Below are 26494 nucleotides of genomic sequence, written 5' to 3'. Positions count from 1 at the left end.
TGGCTTAAGCCTGATGAATTTACTGTGTTAAATGAGGCCTCACCCCCTGGTTACACTAGTGACCATACCCCCCGTGCATCCGGCAAAGGCGGAGGTGTTGCTAACATTTACGATAGCAAATTTCAATTTACAAAAAAAAAACAATGACGTTTTCGTCTTTTGAGCTTCTAGTCATGAAATCTATGCAGCCTACTCAATCACTTTTTATAGCTACTGTTTACAGGCCTCCTGGGCCATATGCAGTGTTCCTTACTGAGTTCCCTGAATTCCTATCGGATCTTGTAGTCATAGCAGATAATATTCTAATTTTTGGTGACTTTAACATTCACATGGAAAAGTCCACAGACCCACTCCAAAAGGCTTTCGGAGCCATCATCGACTCAGTGGGTTTTGTCCAACATGTCTCTGGACCTACTCACTGCCACAGTCATACTCTGGACCTAGTTTTGTCCCATGGAATAAATGTTGTGGATCTTAATGTTTTTCCTCATAATCCTGGATTATCGGACCACCATTTTATTGCGTTTACAATTGCAACAAATAATCTGCTCAGACCCCAACCAAGGAAGATTAAAAGTCGTGCTATAAATTCTCAGACAACCCAAAGATTCCTTGATGCCCTTCCAGACTCCCTCTGCCTACCCAAGGACGTCAGAGGACAAGAATCAGTTAACCACCTAACCGAGGAACTCAATTTAACCTTGCGCAATACCCTAGATGCAGTTGCACCCCTAAAAATTAAAAACATCTGTCATAAGAAACTAGCTCCCTGGTATACAGAAAATACACGAGCTCTGAAGCAAGCTTCCAGAAAATTGGAACGGAAATGGCGCCACACTAAACTGGAAGTCTTCCGACTAGCTTGGAAAGACAGTACCGTGCAGTATCGAAGAGCCCTCACTGCTGCACGATCATCCTATTTTTCCAACTTAATTGAGGAAAATAAGAACAATCCGAAATTTCTTTTTGACACTGTCGCAAAGCTAACTAAAAAGCAGCATTCGCAAATGGAGGATGGCTTTCACTTCAGCAGTAATAAATTTATGAACTTCTTTGAGGAAAAGATCATGATCATTAGAAAGCAAATTACGGACTCCTCTTTAAATCTGGGTATTCCTCCAGGGCTCCATTGTCCTGAGTCTGCACAACTCTGCCAGGACCTAGGATCAAGGGAGATACTAAAGTGTTTTAGTACTATATCTCTTGACATAATGATGAAAATAATCATGGCCTCCAAACCCTCAAGCTGCATACTGGACCCTATTCCAACTAAACTACTGAAAGAGCTGCTTTCTGTGCTTGGCCCTCCTATGTTGAACATAATAAACGGCTCTCTATCCACCGGATGTGTACCAAGCTCACTAAAAGTGGCAGTAATAAAGCCTCTCTTGAAAAAGCCGAATCTTGACCCAGAAATTATAAAAAACTATCGGCCTATATCGAATCTTCCATTCCTCTCAAAAAAATTTGAAAAAGTTGTTGCGCAGCAACTCACTGCCTTCCTGAAGACAAACAATGTATACGAAACGCTTCAGTCTGATTTTAGACCCCATCATAGCACTGAGACTGCACTTGTGAAGGTGGTAAATGACCTTTTAATGACGTCAGACCGAGGCTCTGCATCTGTCCTCATGCTCCTAGATCTTAGTGCCGCTTTTGATACCATCGATCACCACATTCTTTTGGAGAGATTGGAAACCCAAATTGGTCTACATGGACAAGTTCTGGCCTGGTTTAGATCTTATCTGTCGGAAAGATATCAGTTTGTCTCTGTGAATGGTTCGTCCTCTGACAAATCAATTGTAAATTTCGGTGTTCCTCAAGGTTCCGTTTTAGGACCACTATTGTTTTCACTATATATTTTACCTCTTGGGGATGTCATTCAAAAACATAATGTTAAATTTCACTGCTATGCGGACGACACACAGCTGTACATTTCAATGAAACATGGTGAAGCCCCAAAATTGCCCTCGCTAGAAGCCTGTGTTTCAGACATAAGGAAGTGGATGGCTGCAAATTTTCTACTTTTAAACTCGGACAAAACAGAGATGCTTGTCCTAGGTCCCAAGAAACAAAGAGATCTTCTGTTGAATCTGACAATTAATCTGGATGGTTGTACAGTCGTCTCAAATAAAACTGTGAAGGACCTCGGCGTTACTCTGGACCCTGATCTCTCTTTTGAAGAACATATCAAGACTGCTTCAAGGACAGCTTTTTTCCATCTACGTAACATTGCAAAAATCAGAAACTTTCTGTCCAAAAATGACGCAGAAAAATTAATCCATGCTTTTGTTACTTCTAGGCTCGACTACTGCAATGCTCTACTTTCCGGCTACCCGGATAAAGCACTAAACAAACTTCAGTTAGTGCTAAATACGGCTGCTAGAATCCTGACTAGAACCAAAAAATGTGATCATATTACTCCAGTGCTAGCCTCCCTACACTGGCTTCCTGTTAAGGCAAGGGCTGATTTCAAGGTTTTACTGCTAACCTACAAAGCATTACATGGGCTTGCTCCTACCTATCTTTCCGATTTGGTCCTGCCGTACATACCTACACGTACGCTACGGTCACAAGACGCAGGCTTCCTAATTGTCCCTAGAATTTCTAAGCAAACGGCTGGAGGTAGGGCTTTCTCCTATAGAGCTCCATTTTTATGGAATGGTCTGCCTACCCATGTGAGAGACGCAGACTCAGTCTCAACCTTTAAGTCTTTACTGAAGACTTATCTCTTCAGTAGGTCCTATGATTAAGTATAGTCTGGCCCAGGAGTGTGAAGGTGAACGGAAAGGCTGGAGCAACGAACCGCCCTTGCTGTCTCTGCCTTGTCGGTTCCCCTCTTCCCACTGGGATTCTCTGCCTCTAACCCTTTTACAGGGGCTGAGTCACTGACTTACTGGTGTTCTTCCATGCCGTCCATGGGAGGGGTGCGTCACTTGAGTAGGTTGAGCCACTGACGTGGTCTTCCTGTCTGGGTTGGCGCCCCCCCCTTGGGTTGTGCCGTGGCGGACATCTTTGTGGGCTATACTCGGCCTTGTCTTCGGACGGTAAGTTGGTGGTTGTAGATATCCCTCTAGTGGTGTGGGGGCTGTGCTTTGGCAAAGTGGGTGGGGTTATATCCTGCCTGTTTGGCCCTGTCCGGGGGTATCATCGGATGGGGCCACAGTGTCTTCTGATCCCTCCTGTCTCAGCCTCCAGTATTTATGCTGCAGTAGTTTATGTGTCGGGGGGCTAGGGTCAGTCTGTTACATCTGGAGTATTCTCTTGTCTTATCCGGTGTCCTGTGTGAATGTAAATATGCTCTCTCTAATTCTCTCTTTCTCTCTTTCTTTCTTTCTCTCGGAGGACCTGAGCCCTAGGACCATGCCTCAGGACTACCTGGCATGATGACTCCTTGCTGTCCCCAGTCCACCTGGCCATGCTGCTGCTCCAGTTTCAACTGTTCTGCCTGCGGCTACGGAACCCTGACCTGTTCACCGGACGTGCTTGTTGCACCCTCGACAATTACTATGATTATTATTATTTGACCATGCTGGTCATTTACGAACATTTTAACATCTTGACCATGTTCTGTTATAATATCCACCCGGCACAGCCAGAAGAGGACTGGCCACCCCTCATAGCCTGGTTCCTCTCTAGGTTTCTTCCTAGGTTTTTGGCCTTTCTCAGGAGTTTTTCCTAGGGAGTTTTTCCCAGCCACCGTGCTTCTTTCACATGCATTGCTTGCTGTTTGGGGTTTTAGGCTGGGTTTCTGTACAGCACTTTGAGATTTCAGCTGATGTACGAAGGGCTATATAAATAAATTTGATTTGATTTGATTTAGAATCCCCACACTTTAATGAAGACAGCTTCTCCATCCTACCTATATCCCCCCACTAGAATCCCCATACTTTAATGAAGACAGCTTCTCCATCCTACCTATATCCCCCCACTAGAATCCCCATACTATAATGAAGACAGCTTCTCCATCCTGGAGGGGGAAATCAATCATTTCCAGGCCCAGGGTCATGTACTAGTCTGTGGCGACCTAAATGCCAGAACTGGACAATAACCTGACACCCTCAGAACACAGGGGGACAAACACCTACCTGGAGTAGGGCTGGGCGATGTGGACAAAATATCATAGCATGGTATTTTCTTATTTTTTGACAGTATGACGTATTTGACGGTATGACGTATTTGACGGTATTTTATGTTTTTGAATAATAAAAAGTTCTACATTTGCTTCATCCGGGCTGGCAACACATATATTCTACATTATTTCAATGGGTCTTTCTCCATTCTGATTGGTTTATACTGTTCAATTCAACTTCAACCTAAAATATTTTCCTGTATTTCCATCCATTTCCTGCACTCATTTGAGATCGTTTCCACACTGCCACAATATGGGCAATAATACCAGGCTTTATTTTTAACCAAATGTTGCAATAACAATTTAGATCAGAACACTGGGCTGAACTTTTGGAATCATGGAAATAGAATGTTGATTATAATTCTATAGTTAGAATATAAATTATAGTGGGCACTTTGAATACAGTGTTTGATATGACAACAAATGAAAATGCCATGGACAAGTTATTGTGACAGGGTAGGAACCAAAGTGTTGTTCAGTGTTTCCTAGGGGACCCTATAATCTGTGGCTACATTAAATCGTTATTCATAAAGCCAACATATTCATGCTTCACCTATTCCTCTTTGATTTAGAAGATACTGTTGCACAAGCAACATGCTGATTTAAGCCTCCACCAGTACTGGTATCAGGCTGTATTAGCTAGCTACGTTAGCACTGACTACACCGTATCACTGACTACACCGTGTCACTGACTACACTGTGTCACTGACTACACCGACTACACCGTGTCACTGACTACACCGTGTCACTGACTATACCGACTACACCGTATCACTGACTACACCGTGTCACTGACTACACCGTATAACTGACTACACCATATCACTGACTACACCGTATCACTGACTACACCGTATCACTGACTACACCGTGTCACTGACTACACCGTATAACTGACTACACCGCATAACTGACTACACCATATCACTGACTACACCGTGTCACTGACTACACCGTATCACTGACTACACCATATCACTGACTACACCGTATCACTGACCGTATGCCTTCCCTGTAGCTCAGTTGGTAGAGCATGGTGTTTGCAACACCAGGGTTGTGGGTTCGATTCCCACGGGGGGCCAGCACAGGAAAAAAAAAAAAAAATGTATGAAATTGTATGAAATGTATGCATTCACTACTGTAAGTCGCTCTGGATAAGAGCGTCTGCTAAATGACTAAAATGTAAATGTAATGTACACCGACTACACTGGTCACTGACTACACCGTGTCATTGACTACACCGTGACACCGACTACACCGTGACACCGACTACACCGTATCACCGACTACACCGTACCACTGACTACACCGTATCACTGACTACACTGACTACACCGACTACACCGTGTCACTGACTACACCGTATCACCGACTACACCGTATCACCGACTACACCGTATCACCAACTACACCGTGTCACTGACTACACCGTGTTACTGACTACACCGTATCACCGACTACACCGTTACACCGTATCACCGACTACACCGTATCACTGACTACACCGTGTTACTGACTACACCGACTACACCGTGTCACTGACTACACCACTGGCCAACAGCGCTTGATTTAAAGTCAGGTTTCTCTCCATATTAATGCTTGATTTAAAGTCAGGTTTCTCTCCATATTAATGCTTGATTTAAAGTCAGGTTTCTCTCCATATTAATGCTTGATTTAAAGTCAGGTTTCTCTCCATATTAATGCTTGATTTAAAGTCAGGTTTCTCTCCATATTAATGCTTGATTTAAAGTCAGGTTTCTCTCCATATTAATGCTCGATTTAAAGTCAGGTTTCTCTCCATATTAATGCTCGATTTAAAGTCAGGTTTCTCTCCATATTAATGCTTGATTTAAAGTCAGGTTTCTCTCCATATTAAGAGGACTGTGAGTGAGGGGCTCTTTGAGGTCAGGTCATGTTTTCACCGGCCACACGTTTCCTGGATAATTACGGGCTATATGAACTTTGGAATACATGTAACTACTGTTGAACGCTAACAAGAATTACTACACTTGACTGAATTAAAACACTGTTTTGCAAAGGCACTTTCAGGTCGAGTCAGGTTTTCATGTTAAGACGCCAGGTGTACCAGACCAGATGTTAATATAATCTGCCCTTCCTGGATAAATACAGGCTACATGATATATATTATACTATGAAGAAACAAAAAGGCCACAGTGGAAACTATATACCCACATCAACATTATACTATTTCAATTCAAAGGCATGAACTGCTTCTAAATCACTGACAGTAAACATCAGATTGTGTTTTTCTAGTTTGCATGAACATGTCCGAAATAAGACAGAGGCTGCGTCCTAAATAAGACGTAGAGTCTGTGTCCTAAATAAGACGTAGAGTCTGCGTCCTAAATAAGACAGAGGCTGCGTCCTAAATAAGACGTAGAGTCTGTGTCCTAAATAAGACGTAGAGTCTGTGTCCTAAATAAGACAGAGGCTGCGTCCTAAATAAGACAGTCTGCATCCAAAATAAGACGTAGAAGCTGTGGCCTAAATAAGACATGAAGGCTGTGTCCTAAATAAGACATGAAGGCTGCGTCCTAAATAAGACATGGAGGCTGTGTCCTAAATAAGACGTAGAAGCTGTGTCCTAAATAAGACAGAGGCTGTGTCCTAAATAAGACAGAGGCTGTGTCCTAAATAAGACGTAGAGGCTGTGTCCTAAATAAGACGTAGAGGCTGTGTCCTAAATAAGACGTAGAGGCTGTGTCCTAAATAAGACGTGGAGGCTGTGTCCTAAATGTTTCCCAGCGCCCATAGGACTCTGGTCTAAAGTAGTGCACTACATAGGGAATAGGGTGCCATAGGGCTCTGGTCTAAAGTAGTGCACTATATAGAGAATAGAGTGCCATAGGGCTCTGGTCTAAAGTAGTGCACTATATAGGGAATAGGGCCCATAGGGCTCTGGTCTAAAGTAGTGCACTATATAGGGAATAGAGTGCCATTTGGGATGCAACCCAGTGTGTTTCTCCTGGCCCATAGACTTCTGTCAGGGTAGGGAACCATATATTTAATACATATTTTATTAATTATATTTCTGGAACTGCACTGTTGGTTCACTGTGAGGTCTACTACACCTGTTGTATTGAGCATTTCACTGTGAGGTCTACTACACCTGTTGTATTCAGCATTTCACTGTGAGGTCTACTACACCTGTTGTATTCAGCATTTCACTGTGAGGTCTACTACACCTGTTGTATTCAGCATTTCACTGTAAGGTCTACTACACCTGTTGTATTCAGCATTTCACTGTGAGGTCTACTACACCTGTTGTATTCAGCATTTCACTGTGAGGTCTAGTACACCTGTTGTATTCAGCATTTCACTGTGAGGTCTACTACACCTGTTGTATTCAGCATTTCACTGTGAGGTCTACTATACCTGTTGTATTCATCATTTCACTGTGAGGTCTACTACACCTGTTGTATTCAGCATTTCACTGTAAGGTCTACTACACCTGTTGTATTCAGCATTTCACTGTGAGGTCTACTATACCTGTTGTATTCAGCATTTCACTGTAAGGTCTACTATACCTGTTGTATTCAGCATTTCACTGTGAGGTCTACTACACCTGTTGTATTCAGCATTTCACTGTGAGGTCTACTACACCTGTTGTATTCAGCATTTCACTGTGAGGTCTACTACACCTGTTGTATTCAGCATTTCACTGTGAGGTCTACTACACCTGTTGTATTCAGCATTTCACTGTGAGGTCTACTACACCTGTTGTATTCAGCATTTCACTGTGAGGTCTACTACACCTGTTGTATTCAGCATTTCACTGTGAGGTCTACTACACCTGTTGTATTCAGCATTTCACTGTGAGGTCTACTACACCTGTTGTATTCAGCATTTCACTGTGAGGTCTACTACACCTGTTGTATTCAGCATTTCACTGTAAGGTCTACTACACCTGTTGTATTCAGCATTTCACTGTGAGGTCTACTACACCTGTTGTATTCAGCATTTCACTGTGAGGTCTACTACACCTGTTGTATTCAGCATTTCACTGTGAGGTCTACTATACCTGTTGTATTCAGCATTTCACTGTAAAGTCTACTACACCTGTTGTATTTAGCATTTCACTGTGAGGTCTACTACACCTGTTGTATTCAGCATTTCACTGTGAGGTCTACTACACCTGTTGTATTCAGCATTTCACTGTGAGGTCTACTACACCTGTTGTATTCAGCATTTCACTGTGAGGTCTACTACACCTGTTGGATTCAGCATTTCACTGTGAGGTCTACTACACCTGTTGGATTCAGCATTTCACTGTAAGGTCTACTACACCTGTTGTATTCAGCATTTCACTGTAAGGTCTACTACACCTGTTGTATTCAGCATTTCACTCTGAGGTCTACTACACCTGTTGTATTCAGCATTTCACTGTAAGGTCTACTACACCTGTTGTATTCAGCATTTCACTGTAAGGTCTACTACACCTGTTGTATTCAGCATTTCACTGTAAGGTCTACTATACCTGTTGTATTCAGCATTTCACTGTGAGGTCTACTACACCTGTTGTATTCAGCATTTCACTGTGAGGTCTACTACACCTGTTGTATTCAGCATTTCACTGTAAGGTCTACTATACCTGTTGTATTCAGCATTTCACTGTGAGGTCTACTACACCTGTTGTATTCAGCATTTCACTGTAAGGTCTACTACACCTGTTGTATTCAGCATTTCACTGTGAGGTCTACAACACCTGTTGTATTCAGCATTTCACTGTAAGGTCTACTACACCTGTTGTATTCAGCATTTCACTGTGAGGTCTACTACACCTGTTGTATTCAGCGCATGTGAGGAATTACATTTGATTTGATCTGTAAGGTAAAAAAATACCAAATGTATAACAAACCACAATGTGTTCCAAATGGCACCCTATTCCCCATAGGGCTCTGGGCAGAAGTAGTGCACTACAAATAGCACACTATTCACCATAGGGCTCTGGGCAGAAGTAGTGCACTACAAATGGCACCCTATTCCCCATAGAGCTCTGGGCAGAAGTAGTGCACTACAAATGGCACCCTATTCCCCATAGGGCTCTGGGCAGAAGTAGTGCACTACAAATGGCACCCTATTCCCCATAGAGCTCTGGGCAGAAGTAGTGCACTACAAATGGCACCCTATTCCCCATAGGGCTCTGGGCAGAAGTAGTGCACTACAAATGGAACATGAGGTTGTGTTAGTTACCTTGGTGAACTCTGAGTTCTGTAGGTTGGCCTCAGGGCACCAGCGCCCCCCCAGAGCCGTCAACATGGCACATTCCTGCAGATCTGCTTCTTTTTTAGTGGCTAGTTGGGGGTTGGGTAGTACCACTGTGGCAGGGGCCGGACCACCACAGAATGGGGTACGCAGCTGGATGCCTCGGAGGAGGAGGTGACAGGCTTCTAGATCAGCCTCCCAGATACGCTGCAGAGGAGGACAGCCACAACTACAGAGAGAGACACAGACAACAGAGAGACATCATCATCTACACAGACATCAGAGAGCCATCATCATCTACACAGACATCATCTCTCTGTCTCTCTCTGTCATCATCATCTACACAGACATCATCTCTCTGTCTCTGTCATCATCATCTACACAGACATCTCTGTCTCTCTCTCTGTCTCTCTCTCTCTCTTTGTGTGTCTCGCTCTTCCTGTCTCTCTCGCTCTCTGTCAATCCAATTTCAATTTAAGGGGTTTTATTGGCAAGTGAATTAAATAATAAACAAAAGTGAAATAAACAATAAAAATTAACAGTAAACATTACACTCACAGAAGTTCCAAAAGAATAAAGACATTTCAAATGTCATATTATGTCTTTATACAGTCCTGTAAGGATGTGCAAATAGTTAAAGTACAAAAGGGAAAATAAACATAAATATGAGTTGTATTTACAATGGTGTTTGTTCTTCACTGGTTGACCTTTTCTTGTGGCAACAGGTCACACATCTTGCTGCTGTGATGGAACACTGTGGTTTTTCACCCAATATACACTACCGTTCAAAAGTTTGGGGTGGGGGGAGAAAAATGGTGCCGTAGAGAGAACATGGTGTTGATTTTGATTTGATTTGATTTTGATTTGATTTGATTTGATTTTGATTTCAGCGAGCTCACGTGGCATTCGTAAATTTATATTCTTACATTAATCTCCTAGCTTGAAAAAGTGGTAGAATTGGCTAAATAAGTTACCCTACAATGAGTCTTGACGGCTATTTCTCAAAAATCTCCAACATGCCCAGCAGAACTACTAAGACCTCGACCAAAACCACCATCCCTGTAGATGTGCAGGAGGAGCTAGCTAACGTTAGCGAAGCTAACACCACTGCTGATCCAGGCACAATGGACCTGGTGATTCAAAGGATGACGGATAACATTACTAAAGTGATCGATGTTAAGATAGGAACAGTCTTGGAAGCAATAGCATGTATGTATGTATGTATGTATGTATGTATGTATGTATGTATGTATGTATGTATGTATATATATATATATATATATATATATATATATATATATATATATATATGTACGTGTGTGTATGTATGTACATGTGTGTATGTATATATGTATATATATATATATATGTATATATGTATATATATATATATATATATATATATATATATATATATATATATATATATATATATATATATATATGTATATATATATATATATATATATATATATATATATATATATATATATATATATATATATACATATATATATATGCAGGTGTGCTGTTTTTTGCTTTGTCTTTGTTGTTGTATCTCTTAATATGGGTGAAAATTGTGAAACTCCAATAAAAATACTGTTACAAAAGTTTGGGGTGACTTAGAAATTTCCACCAAAACACCAGTCTCAACATCAACAGTGAAGAGGCGACTCCGGGATGCTGGCATTCTAGGCAGAGTTGCAAAGAAAAACCCATATCTCAGACTGGCCAATAAAAAGAAAAGATTAAGATGGGCAAAAGAACACCGACACTGGACAGAGGAACTCTGCCTAGAAGGCCAGCATCCCGGAGTCGCCTCTTCACTGTTGACGTTGAGACTGGTGTTTTGTGGGTACTATTTAATGAAGCTGCCAGTTTCCAGCTACAAACTAGACACTCTAATGTACATAATAAACGGCTCTCTATCCACCGGATGTGTACCAAGCTCACTAAAAGTGGCAGTAATAAAGCCTCTCTTGAAAAAGCCGAATCTTGACCCAGAAATTATAAAAAACTATCGGCCTATATCGAATCTTCCATTCCTCTCAAAAATTTTTGAAAAAGTTGTTGCGCAGCAACTCACTGCCTTCCTGAAGACAAACAATGTATACGAAACGCTTCAGTCTGGTTTTAGACCCCATCATAGCACTGAGACTGCACTTGTGAAGGTGGTAAATGACCTTTTAATGACGTCAGACCGAGGCTCTGCATCTGTCCTCGTGCTCCTAGATCTTAGTGCCGCTTTTGATACCATCGATCACCACATTCTTTTGGAGAGATTGGAAACCCAAATTGGTCTACATGGACAAGTTCTGGCCTGGTTTAGATCTTATCTGTCGGAAAGATATCAGTTTGTCTCTGTGAATGGTTCGTCCTCTGACAAATCAATTGTAAATTTCGGTGTTCCTCAAGGTTCCGTTCTAGGACCACTATTGTTTTCACTATATATTTTACCTCTTGGGGATGTCATTCGAAAACATAATGTTAAATTTCACTGCTATGCGGACGACACACAGCTGTACATTTCAATGAAACATGGTGAAGCCCCAAAATTGCCCTCGCTAGAAGCCTGTGTTTCAGACATAAGGAAGTGGATGGCTGCAAATTTTCTACTTTTAAACTCGGACAAAACAGAGATGCTTGTCCTAGGTCCCAAGAAACAAAGAGATCTTCTGTTGAATCTGACAATTAATCTGGATGGTTGTACAGTCGTCTCAAATAAAACTGTGAAGGACCTCGGCGTTACTCTGGACCCTGATCTCTCTTTTGAAGAACATATCAAGACTGCTTCAAGGACAGCTTTTTTCCATCTACGTAACATTGCAAAAATCAGAAACTTTCTGTCCAAAAATGACGCAGAAAAATTAATCCATGCTTTTGTTACTTCTAGGCTCGACTACTGCAATGCTCTACTTTCCGGCTACCCGGATAAAGCACTAAACAAACTTCAGTTAGTGCTAAATACGGCTGCTAGAATCCTGACTAGAACCAAAAAATTTGATCATATTACTCCAGTGCTAGCTTCCCTACACTGGCTTCCTGTTAAGGCAAGGGCTGATTTCAAGGTTTTACTGCTAACCTACAAAGCATTACATGGGCTTGCTCCTACCTATCTTTCCGATTTGGTCCTGCCGTACATACCTACACGTACGCTACGGTCACAAGACGCAGGCCTCCTAATTGTCCCTAGAATTTCTAAGCAAACGGCTGGAGGTAGGGCTTTCTCCTATAGAGCTCCATTTTTATGGAATGGTCTGCCTACCCATGTGAGAGACGCAGACTCAGTCTCAACCTTTAAGTCTTTACTGAAGACTTATCTCTTCAGTAGGTCCTATGATTAAGTATAGTCTGGCCCAGGAGTGTGAAGGTGAACGGAAAGGCTGGAGCAACGAACCGCCCTTGCTGTCTCTGCCTTGTCGGTTCCCCTCTTCCCACTGGGATTCTCTGCCTCTAACCCTTTTACAGGGGCTGAGTCACTGACTTACTGGTGTTCTTCCATGCCGTCCATGGGAGGGGTGCGTCACTTGAGTAGGTTGAGCCACTGACGTGGTCTTCCTGTCTGGGTTGGCGCCCCCCCCTTGGGTTGTGCCGTGGCGGACATCTTTGTGGGCTATACTCGGCCTTGTCTTCGGACGGTAAGTTGGTGGTTGTAGATATCCCTCTAGTGGTGTGGGGGCTGTGCTTTGGCAAAGTGGGTGGGGTTATATCCTGCCTGTTTGGCCCTGTCCGGGGGTATCATCGGATGGGGCCACAGTGTCTTCTGATCCCTCCTGTCTCAGCCTCCAGTATTTATGCTGCAGTAGTTTATGTGTCGGGGGGCTAGGGTCAGTCTGTTACATCTGGAGTATTCTCTTGTCTTATCCGGTGTCCTGTGTGAATGTAAATATGCTCTCTCTAATTCTCTCTTTCTTTCTTTCTTTCTTTCTTTCTTTCTTTCTTTCTTTCTTTCTTTCTTTCTTTCTTTCTCTCGGAGGACCTGAGCCCTAGGACTACCTGGCATGATGACTCCTTGCTGTCCCCAGTCCACCTGGCCATGCTGCTGCTCCAGTTTCAACTGTTCTGCCTGCGGCTACGGAACCCTGACCTGTTCACCGGACGTGCTTGTTGCACCCTCGACAATTACTATGATTATTATTATTTGACCATGCTGGTCATTTACGAACATTTTAACATCTTGACCATGTTCTGTTATAATATCCACCCGGCACAGCCAGAAGAGGACTGGCCACCCCTCATAGCCTGGTTCCTCTCTAGGTTTCTTCCTAGGTTTTTGGCCTTTCTCAGGAGTTTTTCCTAGGGAGTTTTTCCCAGCCACCGTGCTTCTTTCACATGCATTGCTTGCTGTTTGGGGTTTTAGGCTGGGTTTCTGTACAGCACTTTGAGATTTCAGCTGATGTACGAAGGGCTATATAAATAAATTTGATTTGATTTGTCCTCATGTTCAGTTGTGCACCAGGGCCTCCCACTTCTCTTTCTTTTCTGGTTAGAGCCAGTTTGCGCTGTTCTGTGAAGGGAGTAGTACACAGCGTTGTACGAGATCTTCAGTTTCTTGGCAATTTCTCGCATGGAATAGCCTTCATTTCTCAGAACAAGAATAGACTGGCCATTTTGAGCCTGTAATCAAACCCACAAATGCTGATGCTCCAGATACTCAACTAGTCTAAAGAAGGCCAGTTTTATTGCTTATTTAAATGAGAACAACAGTTTTCAGCTGTGCTAACATAATTGCAAAAGGGTTTTCTAATGATCAATTAGCCTTTTAAAATTATAAACTTGGATTAGCTAACACAACGTGCCATTGGAACACAGGAGTGATGGTTGCTGATAATGGGCCTCTGTACGCCTATGTAGATATTCCATAAAAAATCTGCCATTTCCAGCTACAATAGTCATTTACAACATTAACAATGTCTACGCTGTATTTCTGATCAATTTGATGTTATTTTAATGGACAAAAAATGTGCTTTTCTTTTAAAACAAGGACATTTATAAGTGACCCCAAACTTTTGAACAATAGCATATATTGGTATTTATCAAAATCGGGTTTGTTTTCAAATTCTTTGTGGATCTGTGTAATCTGAGGGAAACATGTGTCTCTAATATGGTCATACATTTGGCAGGAAGTTAGGAAGTGCAGCTCAGTTTCCACCTCATTTTGTGGGCAGTGTTGCACATAGCCTGTCTTCTCTTGAGAGCCAGGTCTGCCTACGGCAGCCTCTCTCAATAGCAAGGCTATGCTCAATGAGTCTGTACATAGTCAAAGCTTTTCTTAAGTTTGGGTCAGTCATAGTGGTCAGGTATTCTGCCACTGTGTACTCTCTGTTTAGGGCTAAATAGCATTTTAGTTTGCTCAGTTTTTTGTTAATTACTTGACACATTGTAAAGAATTATCTTTTTGATTTCTCATGATTTGGTTGGGTCTAATTGTGTTGCTGTCCTGGGGCTCTATGGGGTCTGTTTGTGTTTGTGAACTGAGCCCCAGGACCAGCTTGCTTAGGGGACTCTTCTCCAGGTTCATCTCTCTGTAGGTAATGGCTTTGTTAAGGAAGGTTTGGGAATAGCTTCCTTTTAGGTGGTTGTAGAATTTAACGGCTCTTTTCTGGATTTTGATAATTAGCGGGTATCGGCCTAATTCTGCTCTGGATGCATTATTTGGTGTTTTACGTTGTACACAGAGGATGTTTTTGCAGAATTCTGCATGCAGAATCTCAATTTGGTTTGTCCCATTTTGTGAATTATTGGTTAGTGAGCGACCCCAGACCTCACAACCATGAAGGGCAATGGGTTCTATAACTGATTCAAGTATTTTTAGCCAGATCCTAATTGGTATGTCAAATTTGATGTTCCTTTTGATGGCATAGAAGGCTCTTCTTGCTTTGTCTCTCAGACCTTTCTTGGAACACTATTATTTCTGTCTTACTGAGATTTACTGTCAGGGCCCAGATCTGTCAGGGCCCAGGTCTGTCAAGTTTACATACACTTAGGTTGGAGTCATTAAAACTCGTTTTTCAACCACTCCACAAATTTCTTGTTAACAAACTATAGTTTTGGCAAGTCAGTTAGGACATCTACTTTGTGCATGACACAAGTACTTTTTCCAACAATTGTTTACAGACAGATTATTTAACTTATAATTTACTGTATCACAATTCCAGTGGGTCAGAAGTTTACATACACTAAGTTGACTGTGCCTTTAAACAGGGTAATTGACATCATTTGAGTCAATTGGAGGTGTATCTGTGGATGTATTTCAAGGCCTACCTTCAAACTCAGTGCATCTTTGCTTGATCTCATCGGAAAATCAACACACATCAGACAAGACTTCAGAAAAAAAATTGTAGACCTCCACAAGTCTGGTTCATCCTTGGGAGCAATTTCCAAACGCCTGAAGGTATCACGTTCATCTGTACAAACAATAGTACGCAAGTATAAACACCATGGGACCACACAGCCATCATATCGCTCAGGAAGGAGACGTGTTCTGTCTCCTAGAGATGAACATACTTTGGTGCGAAAAGTGCAAATCAATCCCAGAACAACAGCAAAGGACCTTGTGAAGACGCTGGAGGAAACAGGTACAAAAGTATCTATATCCACAGTAAAACCAGTCCTATATCGACATAACCTGAAAGGCCACTCAGCAAAGAAGAAGCCACTGCTCCAAAACCATCATAAAAAAGCCAGATTGCGGTTTGCAACTGCACATGTGGACAAAGATCGTACTTTTTGGAGAAACGTCCTCTGGTCTGATGAAACAAAAATGGAACTGTTTGGCCATAATGACCATTGTTTTGTTTGGAGGAAAAAGGGGGAGGCTTGCAAGCCGAAGAACACCATCCCAAACGTGAAGCACATTTTGTGGGGGTGCTTTGCTGCAGGAGGGACTGGTTCACTTCACAAAATAGATGGCATCATGAGAAGGAATCTCTCCAGAAGCCTAAGAGACGTTATTCCTGTTTGTTGTGCCAAGACTTCCGGGGTTTTCCACCTCTCTTTCCAGATAGGCTCCTCCCACACCCACAGCCCAGGCTCCACACCCCCTTCTCGTGTAGCCCTCAGCATTGCAGAGTAAAAATCAGAGAGACCTGCTGTACTCAGCCTCTCCAGCTTCATGAGGAACAGCTGCCGGTCCAACCCTAATCCGCCAGCTCTCCTCAGCAGCGCGCATGCTGGTTCCCTCCAGCCAACATCAGTATGGTACAGCAGTCTCTGCACCGCCTTTAGCCGAAAAGCAGCCACCCTGCTCTCCAGTTCCACCAGGCCCTGTCCTCCTTCGTGGACGGTCATGTACAACACTGCCGCCCTCAGCCAGTGATGACCCGACCAGAAAAAGTCCACCAGCTTGCGCTGCAGGTCTGAGAGCAGTTTATGCCACAGGGAAGATGCCACCAGGTTGTTGATTATCAGCACCCTCCCTCTATATGACACATGGGACAGGAGCCACCTCCGCCTGGCCAGTCTTGACACCACTGCCTGGGACAGCCCCTCCCAGTTCTTCCTGACCCACTTCGCCGAGCCCAGGTACACCCCCAACACTTTAAGCCCTTCACAACCCCACTGCAAACCCCCTGGAAGCAGAGGAGGAGCCCTATCCCCCCATGCCCCACATAACAGAGCTTTGCTCTTGCCCCAGTTTACCTTAGCTGATGAAGCTCCCTCATACACCTTCAGACTGGTCTCTAGTGCCTGCATATCTTGACCATCCCTGACCTTCACAGAAACATCATCTGCATATGCTGACACTGCTATGCCTGTCACCACATCCATGCCTGTCCAGGACACTCCTTGCAGTCTCCTGCGTAGCAGTCCCAAAAAAGGCTCAATGGCTAATGTGTATAACTGCCCAGATAGAGGGCATCCTTGTCTAATGCCCCGTCTCACCCAGATTGGCCTACTGAGCCCCCCTCCCACCTTGACCATACATGACGCCCCAGCATACAACAGCTTCACACAGTGTAACGAACGTCGTTGTAATGATGTTCGGACCAAGATGCAGCGTGGGTTAGGTTAACCTCTCTAGGGTAGGGGGCAGTATTATAGGTTAATCATATTTATTTATGATAACCGGAAACAAAACAATAAAGACAAACCAACGAAACGTACAGTTTTGTAGGGCTAAAAGATACAATACAAAATCAAGATCCCACAAACAACCGGTGGGAAAAGGCTGCCTAAATATGATCCCCAATCAGAGACAACGATAGACAGCTGCCTCTGATTGGGAACCATACCAGGCCAACATAGAAATACAAAAAACTAGAGTACCCACCCTAGTTACACCCTGACCTAACCAAAATAGAGAATAAAAAGGCTCTCTAAGGTCAGGGCGTGACACACAGGTCAAAAAACTCTTCCCAACCCCAAACACAGACATCACATTAAACAGATACTCATGGTCCACTCTATCAAAAGCCGTCTCTTGATCTAAAGAGACCAGTCCAAAGTTCACATTAGAACCTCTCGACAAGTCCAACATGTCCCTGATTAAGAACAAGTTGTCCGTGATAGGCCCAGCATCACCTACACCACCATCTATAACCTGACTAGACCCAGCCTCAGCTACCCCACCATCTCTAGCCTGACTAGACCCAGCCTCATCTACCCCACCATCCATAGCCTGACTAGACCCAGCCTCATCTACACCACCACCATCTATAGCCTAACTAGACCCAGCCTCATCTACACCACCATCTATAACCTGACTAGACCCAGCCTCATCTACACCACCACCATCTATAACCTGACTAGACCCAGCCTCATCTACACCACCATCTATAACCTGACTAGACCCAGCCTCATCTACCCCACCATCTATAACCTGACTAGACCCAGCCTCATCTACACCACCACCATCTATAACCTGACTAGACCCAGCCTCATCTACACCACCACCATCTATAACCTGACTAGACCCAGCCTCATCTACACCACCATCTCTTGCATGACTAGACCCAGCCTCATCTACACCACCATCTATAACCTGACTAGACCCAGCCTCATCTACACCACCATCTATAGCCTGACTAGACCCAGCCTCAGCTACCCCACCACCTCTAGCCTGACTAGACCCAGCCTCATCTACCCCACCATCCATAGCCTGACTAGACCCAGCCTCATCTACACCACCACCTATAACCTGACTAGACCCAGCCTCATCTACACCACCATCTATAGCCTAACTAGACCCAGCCTCATCTACACCACCACCATCTATAACCTGACTAGACCCAGCCTCATCTACACCACCATCTATAACCTGACTAGACCCAGCCTCATCTACACCACCATCTATAACCTGACTAGACCCAGCCTCATCTACCCCACCATCTATAACCTGACTAGACCCAGTCTCATCTACACCACCACCATCTATAACCTGACTAGACCCAGCCTCATCTACACCACCACCATCTATAACCTGACTAGACCCAGCCTCATCTACACCACCACCATCTATAACCTGACTAGACCCAGCCTCATCTACACCACCATCTCTTGCATGACTAGGCCCAGCCTTTGCTGTCTGCATCTCATTACCCCCTGCACGTTGACCTCGATTTCCCCCACTGGCGCTTGTACCCTCACCTTGTCTACGGCCTTTATGTTGGCATGCAAAGCTCTTATGCCCCAAATCCCCACACTCAAAACACCGTAGACTATCTGTGCTGGCAAACCCTGCATAGAGCCCGTCCCCATGCCTCACTTTAAAATGCACATTTAGCTGTTGCTCATTGTTACTCAGAAACATAAACACTTGCCTCCGGAACGAAACAACGTGCTTAACGGCATCTGCCTGAAAACCTGCCGACACGAAAACCTGCCGACACGAAAACCGCTAGCAAACTTACCAAAACCACTCAGCTCTTTCCTGATTCAATCATCCGTAATAAACGGAGGCAAATTTGCAACAACCACTCTGGTCGAAGGGGTAGAGAGAGGTGAAACTGGCACCAACACATCCCTTACAAATATTCCACTAGCAATTAGCCTACCAACCAAATCTGCTCTTTTCATGAACACCACAACAGCTTTGTTCATTCTAGATGCAGAATGTATAAATTCAGCTCCTACCTGTTCACCGACCGCGAGCAGAACCTCCTCTACCTTACCTCCATTCTCAGGAACACACCTGAATCCATGTCGTAACGACAGCATCTCCTCCACCTTAACTCCATTCTCAGGAACACACCTGAATCCATGTCGTAACGACAGCATCTCCTCCACCTTAACTCCATTCTCAGGAACACACCTGAATCCATGTCGTAACGACAGCATCTCCTCCACCTTAACTCCATTCTCAGGAACACACCTGAATCCATGTCGTATCGACAGCATCTCCTCCACCTTACCTCCATTCTCAGGAACACACCTGAATCCATGTCGTAACGACAGCATCTCCTCCACCTTACCTCCATTCTCAGGAACACACCTGAATCCATGTCGTATCGACAGCGTCTCCTCTACTTTACCTCCATTCTCAGGAACACACCTGAATCCATGCCGTAACGACAGCATCTCCTCCACCTTAACTCCATTCTCAGGAACTGTTCTCAAGAGAAGACAGGCTATGTGCAACACTGCCCACAAAATGAGGTGGAAACTGAGCTGCACTTCCTAACCTCCTGCCAAATGTATGACCATATTAGAGACACATATTTCCCTCAGATTACACAGATACACAAAGAATACAAAAACAAACCCGATTTGATAAACTCCCATATCTACTGGGTGAAATACCACAGTGTTCCATCACAGCAACAAGATGTGTGACCTGTTGCCACAAGAAAAGGTCAACCAGTGAAGAACAAACACCATTGTAAATACAACCCATATTTATGTTTATTTATTTTCCCTTTTGTACTTTAACTATTTGCACATCGTTACAACACTGTATATAGACATAATATGACATTTGTAATGTCTTTATTATTTTGAAACTTCTGTGAGTGTAATTGTTTATTTCACTTTTGTATATTATCTACCTCACTTGCTTTGGCAATGTTAACATATGTTTCCCATGCCAATAAAGCCCCTTGAATTGAATTGAGAGACGGAGACAGAGAGAGAGAGACAGAGAGACAGAGAGGCAGAGAGAGAGAGAGAGAGACAGAGAGGCAGAGAGAGAGAGAGAGAGAGAGAGAGACAGAGAGGCAGAGAGAGAGAGAGAGACGGACGGACGGACGGACGGACAGACACAGAGAGAAACAGAGACAGAGACAGAGAGAGAAACATAGACAGAGAGACAGAGATTCAGACACAGAGACAGAGAGACAGAGACAGAGAGACAGAGACAGAGAGACAGAGAGAGAGATTATGAGACAGAGACAGAGAGAGAAACAGACAGAGAGAGAAACAGAGACAGAGAGACAGAGAGAGAGAGACAGAGAGAGACAGAGAGACAGAGAAACAGAGAGAGAGAGAAAAAAAAGTTCACCTGTGCAGTCTGTCTTCCAGTAGCTCAATGTACTTGACAATATTCTCTTTCAGAGTCCGTTCTTTTGTGGAGAAAAGACAGAAACAGAGAGTTATTAAAAGTTTATATCATATCAGAGTTACAATATCCCTGCCCTCAGTCATCCCCTCTCTCTGTCCCCTATCTACTCTGCCCTCAGTCCTCCCCTCTCTCTGTCCCCTATCTACTCTGTCCTCAGTCCTCCCCTCTCTCTGTCTCCAATCTACTCTGTCATTCGGAAACACAATGTCAACTGTATGTGTGGGGAACAGGAAGTGGAGAACACACCCAGTCCTGTATGTGTGGGGAACAGGAAGTGGAGAACAGGTAGTTGACCCTGTTACCTGAAAGACCATCATCCACATCCAAACTCGTCTCCCATCCCAGAGAGGCTCCGCTGGGTTGTACCCCACCAACCACCACCCTCCTGGCCTCATCTACTCACCATGCTGGGCCTGTCTGGCCTCATCTACTCACCATGCTGGGCCTGTCTGGCCTCATCTACTCACCATGTTGGGCCTGTCTGGCCTCATCTACTCACCATGTCGGGCCTGTCTGGCCTCATCTACTCACCATGCTGGGCCTGTCTGGCCTCATCTACTCACCATGTCGGGCCTGTCTGGCCTCATCTACTCACCATGTCGGGCCTGTCTGGCCTCATCTACTCACCATGTCGGGCCTGTCTGGCCTCATCTACTCACCATGTCGGGCCTGTCTGGCCTCATCTACTCACCATGTCGGGCCTGTCTGGCCTCATCTACTCACCATGTCGGGCCTGTCTGGCCTCATCTACTCACCATGTCGGGCCTGTCTGGACTCATCTACTCACCATGTCGGGCCTGTCTGGCCTCATCTACTCACCATGTCGGGCCTGTCTGGCCTCATCTACTCACCATGTCGGGCCTGTCTGGACTCATCTACTCACCATGTCGGGCCTGTCTGGCCTCATCTACTCACCATGTCGGGCCTGTCTGGCCTCATCTACTCACCATGTCGGGCCTGTCTGGCCTCATCTACTCACCATGTCGGGCCTGTCTGGCCTCATCTACTCACCATGTCGGGCCTGTCTGGCCTCATCTACTCACCATGTCGGGCCTGTCTGGCCTCATCTACTCACCATGTCGGGCCTGTCTGGCCTCATCTACTCACCATGTTGGGCCTGTCTGGCCTCCAGCTCCAGTTTCAGCTGTTGTTGTTGTGTTTTCATCTTGGCCAGATCCTGGCTGTTTCCGAAGCTCAGCCTGTGGAGTCTCTTCACTAGCAGCTCCAACCTGTCTCTTTCTCCGTAGACAGCTCTCATCTCTGCCTTCAGCTCCTTAGCACTGCTGAAGGCATTACCTGCAACATAACAACACAGCTCTAATCTCTACCTTCAGCTCCTTAGCACTGCTGAAGGCATTACCTGCAACATAACAACACAGCTCTCATCTCTGCCTTCAGCTCAGCATAATGCTGAAGTCATTACCTGCAACATAACAACACAGCTCTCATCTCTGCCTTCAGCTCAGCATAATGCTGAAGGCATTACCTGCAACATAACAACACAGCTCTCATCTCTACCTTCAGCTCAGCATAATGCTGAAGTCACTAGCTGCAACATAACAACACAGCTCTCATCTCTACCTTCAGCTCAGCATTATGCTGAAGTCACTAGCTGCAACATAACAACACAGCTCTCATCTCTACCTTCAGCTCAGCATAATGCTGAAGGCATTACCTGCAACATAACAACACAGCTCTCATCTCTACCTTCAGCTCAGCATAATGCTGAAGTCATTACCTGCAACATAACAACACAGCTCTCATCTCTGCCTTCAGCTCAGCATAATGCTGAAGTCACTAGCTGCAACATAACAACACAGCTCTCATCTCTACCTTCAGCTCAGCATAATGCTGAAGGCATTACCTGCAACATAACAACACAGCTCTCATCTCTACCTTCAGCTCAGCATAATGCTAAAGTCACTAGCTGCAACATAACAACACAGCTCTCATCTCTACCTTCAGCTCAGCATAATGCTGAAGTCATTACCTGCAACATAACAACACAGCTCTCATCTCTGCCTTCAGCTCAGCATAATGCTGAAGTCATTACCTGCAACATAACAACACAGCTCTCATCTCTGCCTTCAGCTCAGCATAATGCTGAAGTCATTACCTGCAACATAACAACACAGCTCTCAGCATAATCTGTTAGAGGGGATGGTAGTCTACGGTAAGGAAGTGAGTGTATCTGTTAGAGGGGATGGTAGTCTACGGTAAGGAAGTGAGTATCTGTTAGAGGGGATGGTAGTCTACGGTAAGGAAGTGAGTGTATCTGTTAGAGGGGATGGTAGTGTAGGTAAGGAAGTGAGTCTATCTATTAGAGGGGATGGTAGTGTACGGTAAGGAAGTGAGTGTATCTGTTAGAGGGGATGGTACTGTACGGTAAGGAAGTGAGTGTATCTGTTAGAGGGGATGGTACTGTACGGTAAGGAAGTGAGTGTATCTGTTACCCACATCCATACACAATATCCCATGAGGTCAAACTGTAAATATGTTTTTACACATTTTAACAAATGAATAAAAAATGAAAAGCTTTAGTATCAATAAGTATTCAACCCTTTTGTTATGCCAAGACTAAATAAGTTCAGGAGAAAACATTTGCTTAAAAAGTTAAATAATAAGTTGCATGGACTGTGTGCAATAATAGTGTTTAACATCACTTTTTTGGTTACTAAATGATTCCATATGTGTTATTTCATAGTTTTGATGTCTTCACTAATATTATACAATGTAGAAAATAATAAAAATAAAGAAAAACCCTGGAATGAGTAGGTGTGTCAAAATGTTTGACTAGAACTGTATATATAGATATCTGTATAACAATATGATATATGTAGAGGTGTATGATATATGTAGAGGTAGAGGTGTATGATATATGTAGAGGTGTATGATATCTGTAGAGGTGTATGATATATGTAGAGGTGTATGATATCTGTAGAGGTGTATGATATATGCAGAGGTAGAGGTGTATGATATATGTAGAGGTGTATGATATATGTAGAGGTAGAGGTGTATGATATCTGTAGAGGTGTATGATATATGTAGAGGTAGAGGTGTATGATATATGTAGAGGTGTATGATATATGTAGAGGTGTATGATATATGTAGAGGTGTATGATATATGCAGAGGTAGAGGTGTATGATATATGTAGAGGTAGAGGTGTATGATATATGTAGAGGTAGAGGTGTATGATATATGTAGAGGTGTATGATATCTGTAGAGTTAGAGGTGTATGATATATGTAGAGGTAGAGGTGTATGATATATGTAGAGGTGTATGATATCTGTAGAGGTAGAGGTATATGATATCTGTAGAGGTGTATGATATATGTAGAGGTGTATGATATATGTAGAGGTGTATGATATATGTAGAGGTAGAGGTGTATGATATATGTAGAGGTAGAGGTGTATGATATCTGTAAAGGTAGAGGTGTATGATATATGTAGAGTTGTATGATATATGTAGAGGTGTGTGATATATGTAGAGGTGTATGATATATGTAGAGGTGTATGATATATGTAGAGGTAGAGGTGTATGATATCTGTAGAGGTAGAGGTGTATGATATCTGTAGAGGTGTATGATATCTGTAGAGGTGTATGATATCTGTAGAGGTGTATGATATATGTAGAGGTGTATGATATATGTAGAGGTGTATGATATATGTAGAGGTAGAGGTGTGTGATATATGTAGAGGTAGAGGTGTATGATATATGTAGAGGTGTATGATATATGTAGAGGTAGAGGTGTATGATATATGTAGAGGTGTATGATATATGTAGAGGTAGAGGTGTATGATATATGTAGAGGTGTATGATATCTGTAGAGGTAGAGGTGTATGATATATGTAGAGGTATGATATCTGTAGAGGTGTATGATATATGTAGAGGTGTATGATATCTGTAGAGGTGTATGATATCTGTAGAGGTGTATGATATATGTAGAGGTGTATGATATATGTAGAGGTGTGTGATATATATAGAGGTAGAGGTGTATGATATCTGTATAGCCAGGTACCTGAGATGGCGGCTAGCTTGGCTTCATGTAGAGCCAGGAGCTGAGTCTCTGTCTCACTGACTTTCCTTCTCAGACTTCCTCCCAACCTCTGACTCATCACTACCTAGAGAGGGATGAAGGAAAGAAGAGAGGGAGGGTCAAATGACACACCTTTCATTATAGTACAGTATATAACACCTTCTTAATATTGAGTTGCACCTCTTTTTAACCTCAGAACAGACTCAATTTGCCATGGCGTGGACTCTACAAGTTGTTTGAAAGCATTCTAGAGGAATGCTGGTCCATGTTGACTCCAATGCTTCCCACATTTGTGACTCGTTTCAGGAAACTAGGAGCATGTCACTACTTCACAGGAGAGCTAATTGAATGTAAACTTTATTTTTATCAAAATTCATTTTTTTGGCAGAAATGCCTTCTGGAACATGTGAGCTTTCATGTGCCTTAATTACAAACTTGTACACCATCTGTAAATACAAATACAATTGTTATATTACAGTTCTAGTTGGTTTAGCTAAAGAAAAAGTCAGCAACCTTCTCGCTAGCCATGAATGGCTGAGATAATGAGTGGGCTGGACATGCCGAGAGATGAGTTCGGATTGGTCTGCCATATAGAGGGCTTCTATCTATTTGAGCTGGTTAGTATGTCTAGGTAATCCTGTCTAACACGACTTTTAAAAATATATATCACATAGTAGAACTGCATAAGTGTTGCTCTCCACTTTCTGGAGGACTGAGTTTTGAAATCAGTGGAATTAGAGTATGATAGCTAAAGAGATGGAGAAAACACCTGTCTCTGGATTACATCTTCAAACTAAGGGCAACCATGGCATGGCGTCCCTGACAGGGAGACGCGTCCATGATGTATGATGATGTATACAGGTAAGATAGTCTAGCGTTAGCTAGCTACGTTTTCAGATATTATCTGTTTCTAATTTTGACAAAGTGGTTTAATTTCAAGCTAAAGTGTACTGTTAGCTAGCTAGCTAACGTTAGCTGGCTGGCTCCCTAGCTAACATTGCGTGTATGATCTTATCTGAGTGTGCAGAATAACTGACACATTTACAAACGCTCAACATGGCCGGTGTCAGTAAACATTAAAAAAACTCTGAATAACATGAAAACAGCCTAACCAGCTCTGCTAGGGAGAGTAAAATGGTCAGAGTGGGGTGTTCTCTCATTATGGTTTGGAATTAGCTAGCAAGCTAACCAACGTTAGCCAGTTAGTTTGGGTGCTTGACTGCTGTTGTTAAGGCAGAACGCTCGGATCAACCTTCCAATTTGTAAGTCGCTCTGGATAAGAGCGTCTGCTAAATGACTTAAATGTAAATGTAAATGTAACGAGATGGGTGGGGCTTAAGATGGTGTGAACGATGCTGATTGGGTGTAGACAAAGGAGAGGTCTCCAGTAGGTACCAAAACATTCAAAGGCCATTTTCTCAAAAGTGAGGTAACAAGTTTATCACCTTTCAAAGCATAATTAATTTCCCATTGTTCCTTAAATGCAGTGTGTGATATACAATTTGAAGCTGTGTCTCTGCTTTTATCCAATGTAAAAAACACAATTTCTAATTTTGCTACGTAAGACCGAATCAAGGCGGTCGGTCACAATTGTGCCAAGTT

The 26494-nt window shown here is 43.4% G+C and overlaps 1 protein-coding gene across 1 annotated transcript in view; it reads right to left on the bottom strand.

The window, feature by feature from the left end:
* disc1 (DISC1 scaffold protein) overlaps positions 1 to 26494 on the bottom strand; it is a 94431-nt gene that overhangs the window by 29348 nt on the left and 38589 nt on the right. The window contains exons 9-12 of the mRNA XM_029764022.1: positions 24875 to 24977; positions 21963 to 22151; positions 20796 to 20856; positions 9347 to 9587 (exon numbers count right to left, since the gene is read on the bottom strand). Coding sequence (XP_029619882.1) covers positions 9347 to 9587; positions 20796 to 20856; positions 21963 to 22151; positions 24875 to 24977 — 594 coding nt within the window. The remainder of the gene's footprint in view (positions 1 to 9346; positions 9588 to 20795; positions 20857 to 21962; positions 22152 to 24874; positions 24978 to 26494) is intronic.

This window comes from Salmo trutta, chromosome 10 (genome assembly GCF_901001165.1).
Source record: "Salmo trutta chromosome 10, fSalTru1.1, whole genome shotgun sequence".
Lineage (NCBI taxonomy): Eukaryota > Metazoa > Chordata > Actinopteri > Salmoniformes > Salmonidae > Salmo > Salmo trutta.
This window is presented reverse-complemented; position numbering and strand designations above follow the sequence as displayed.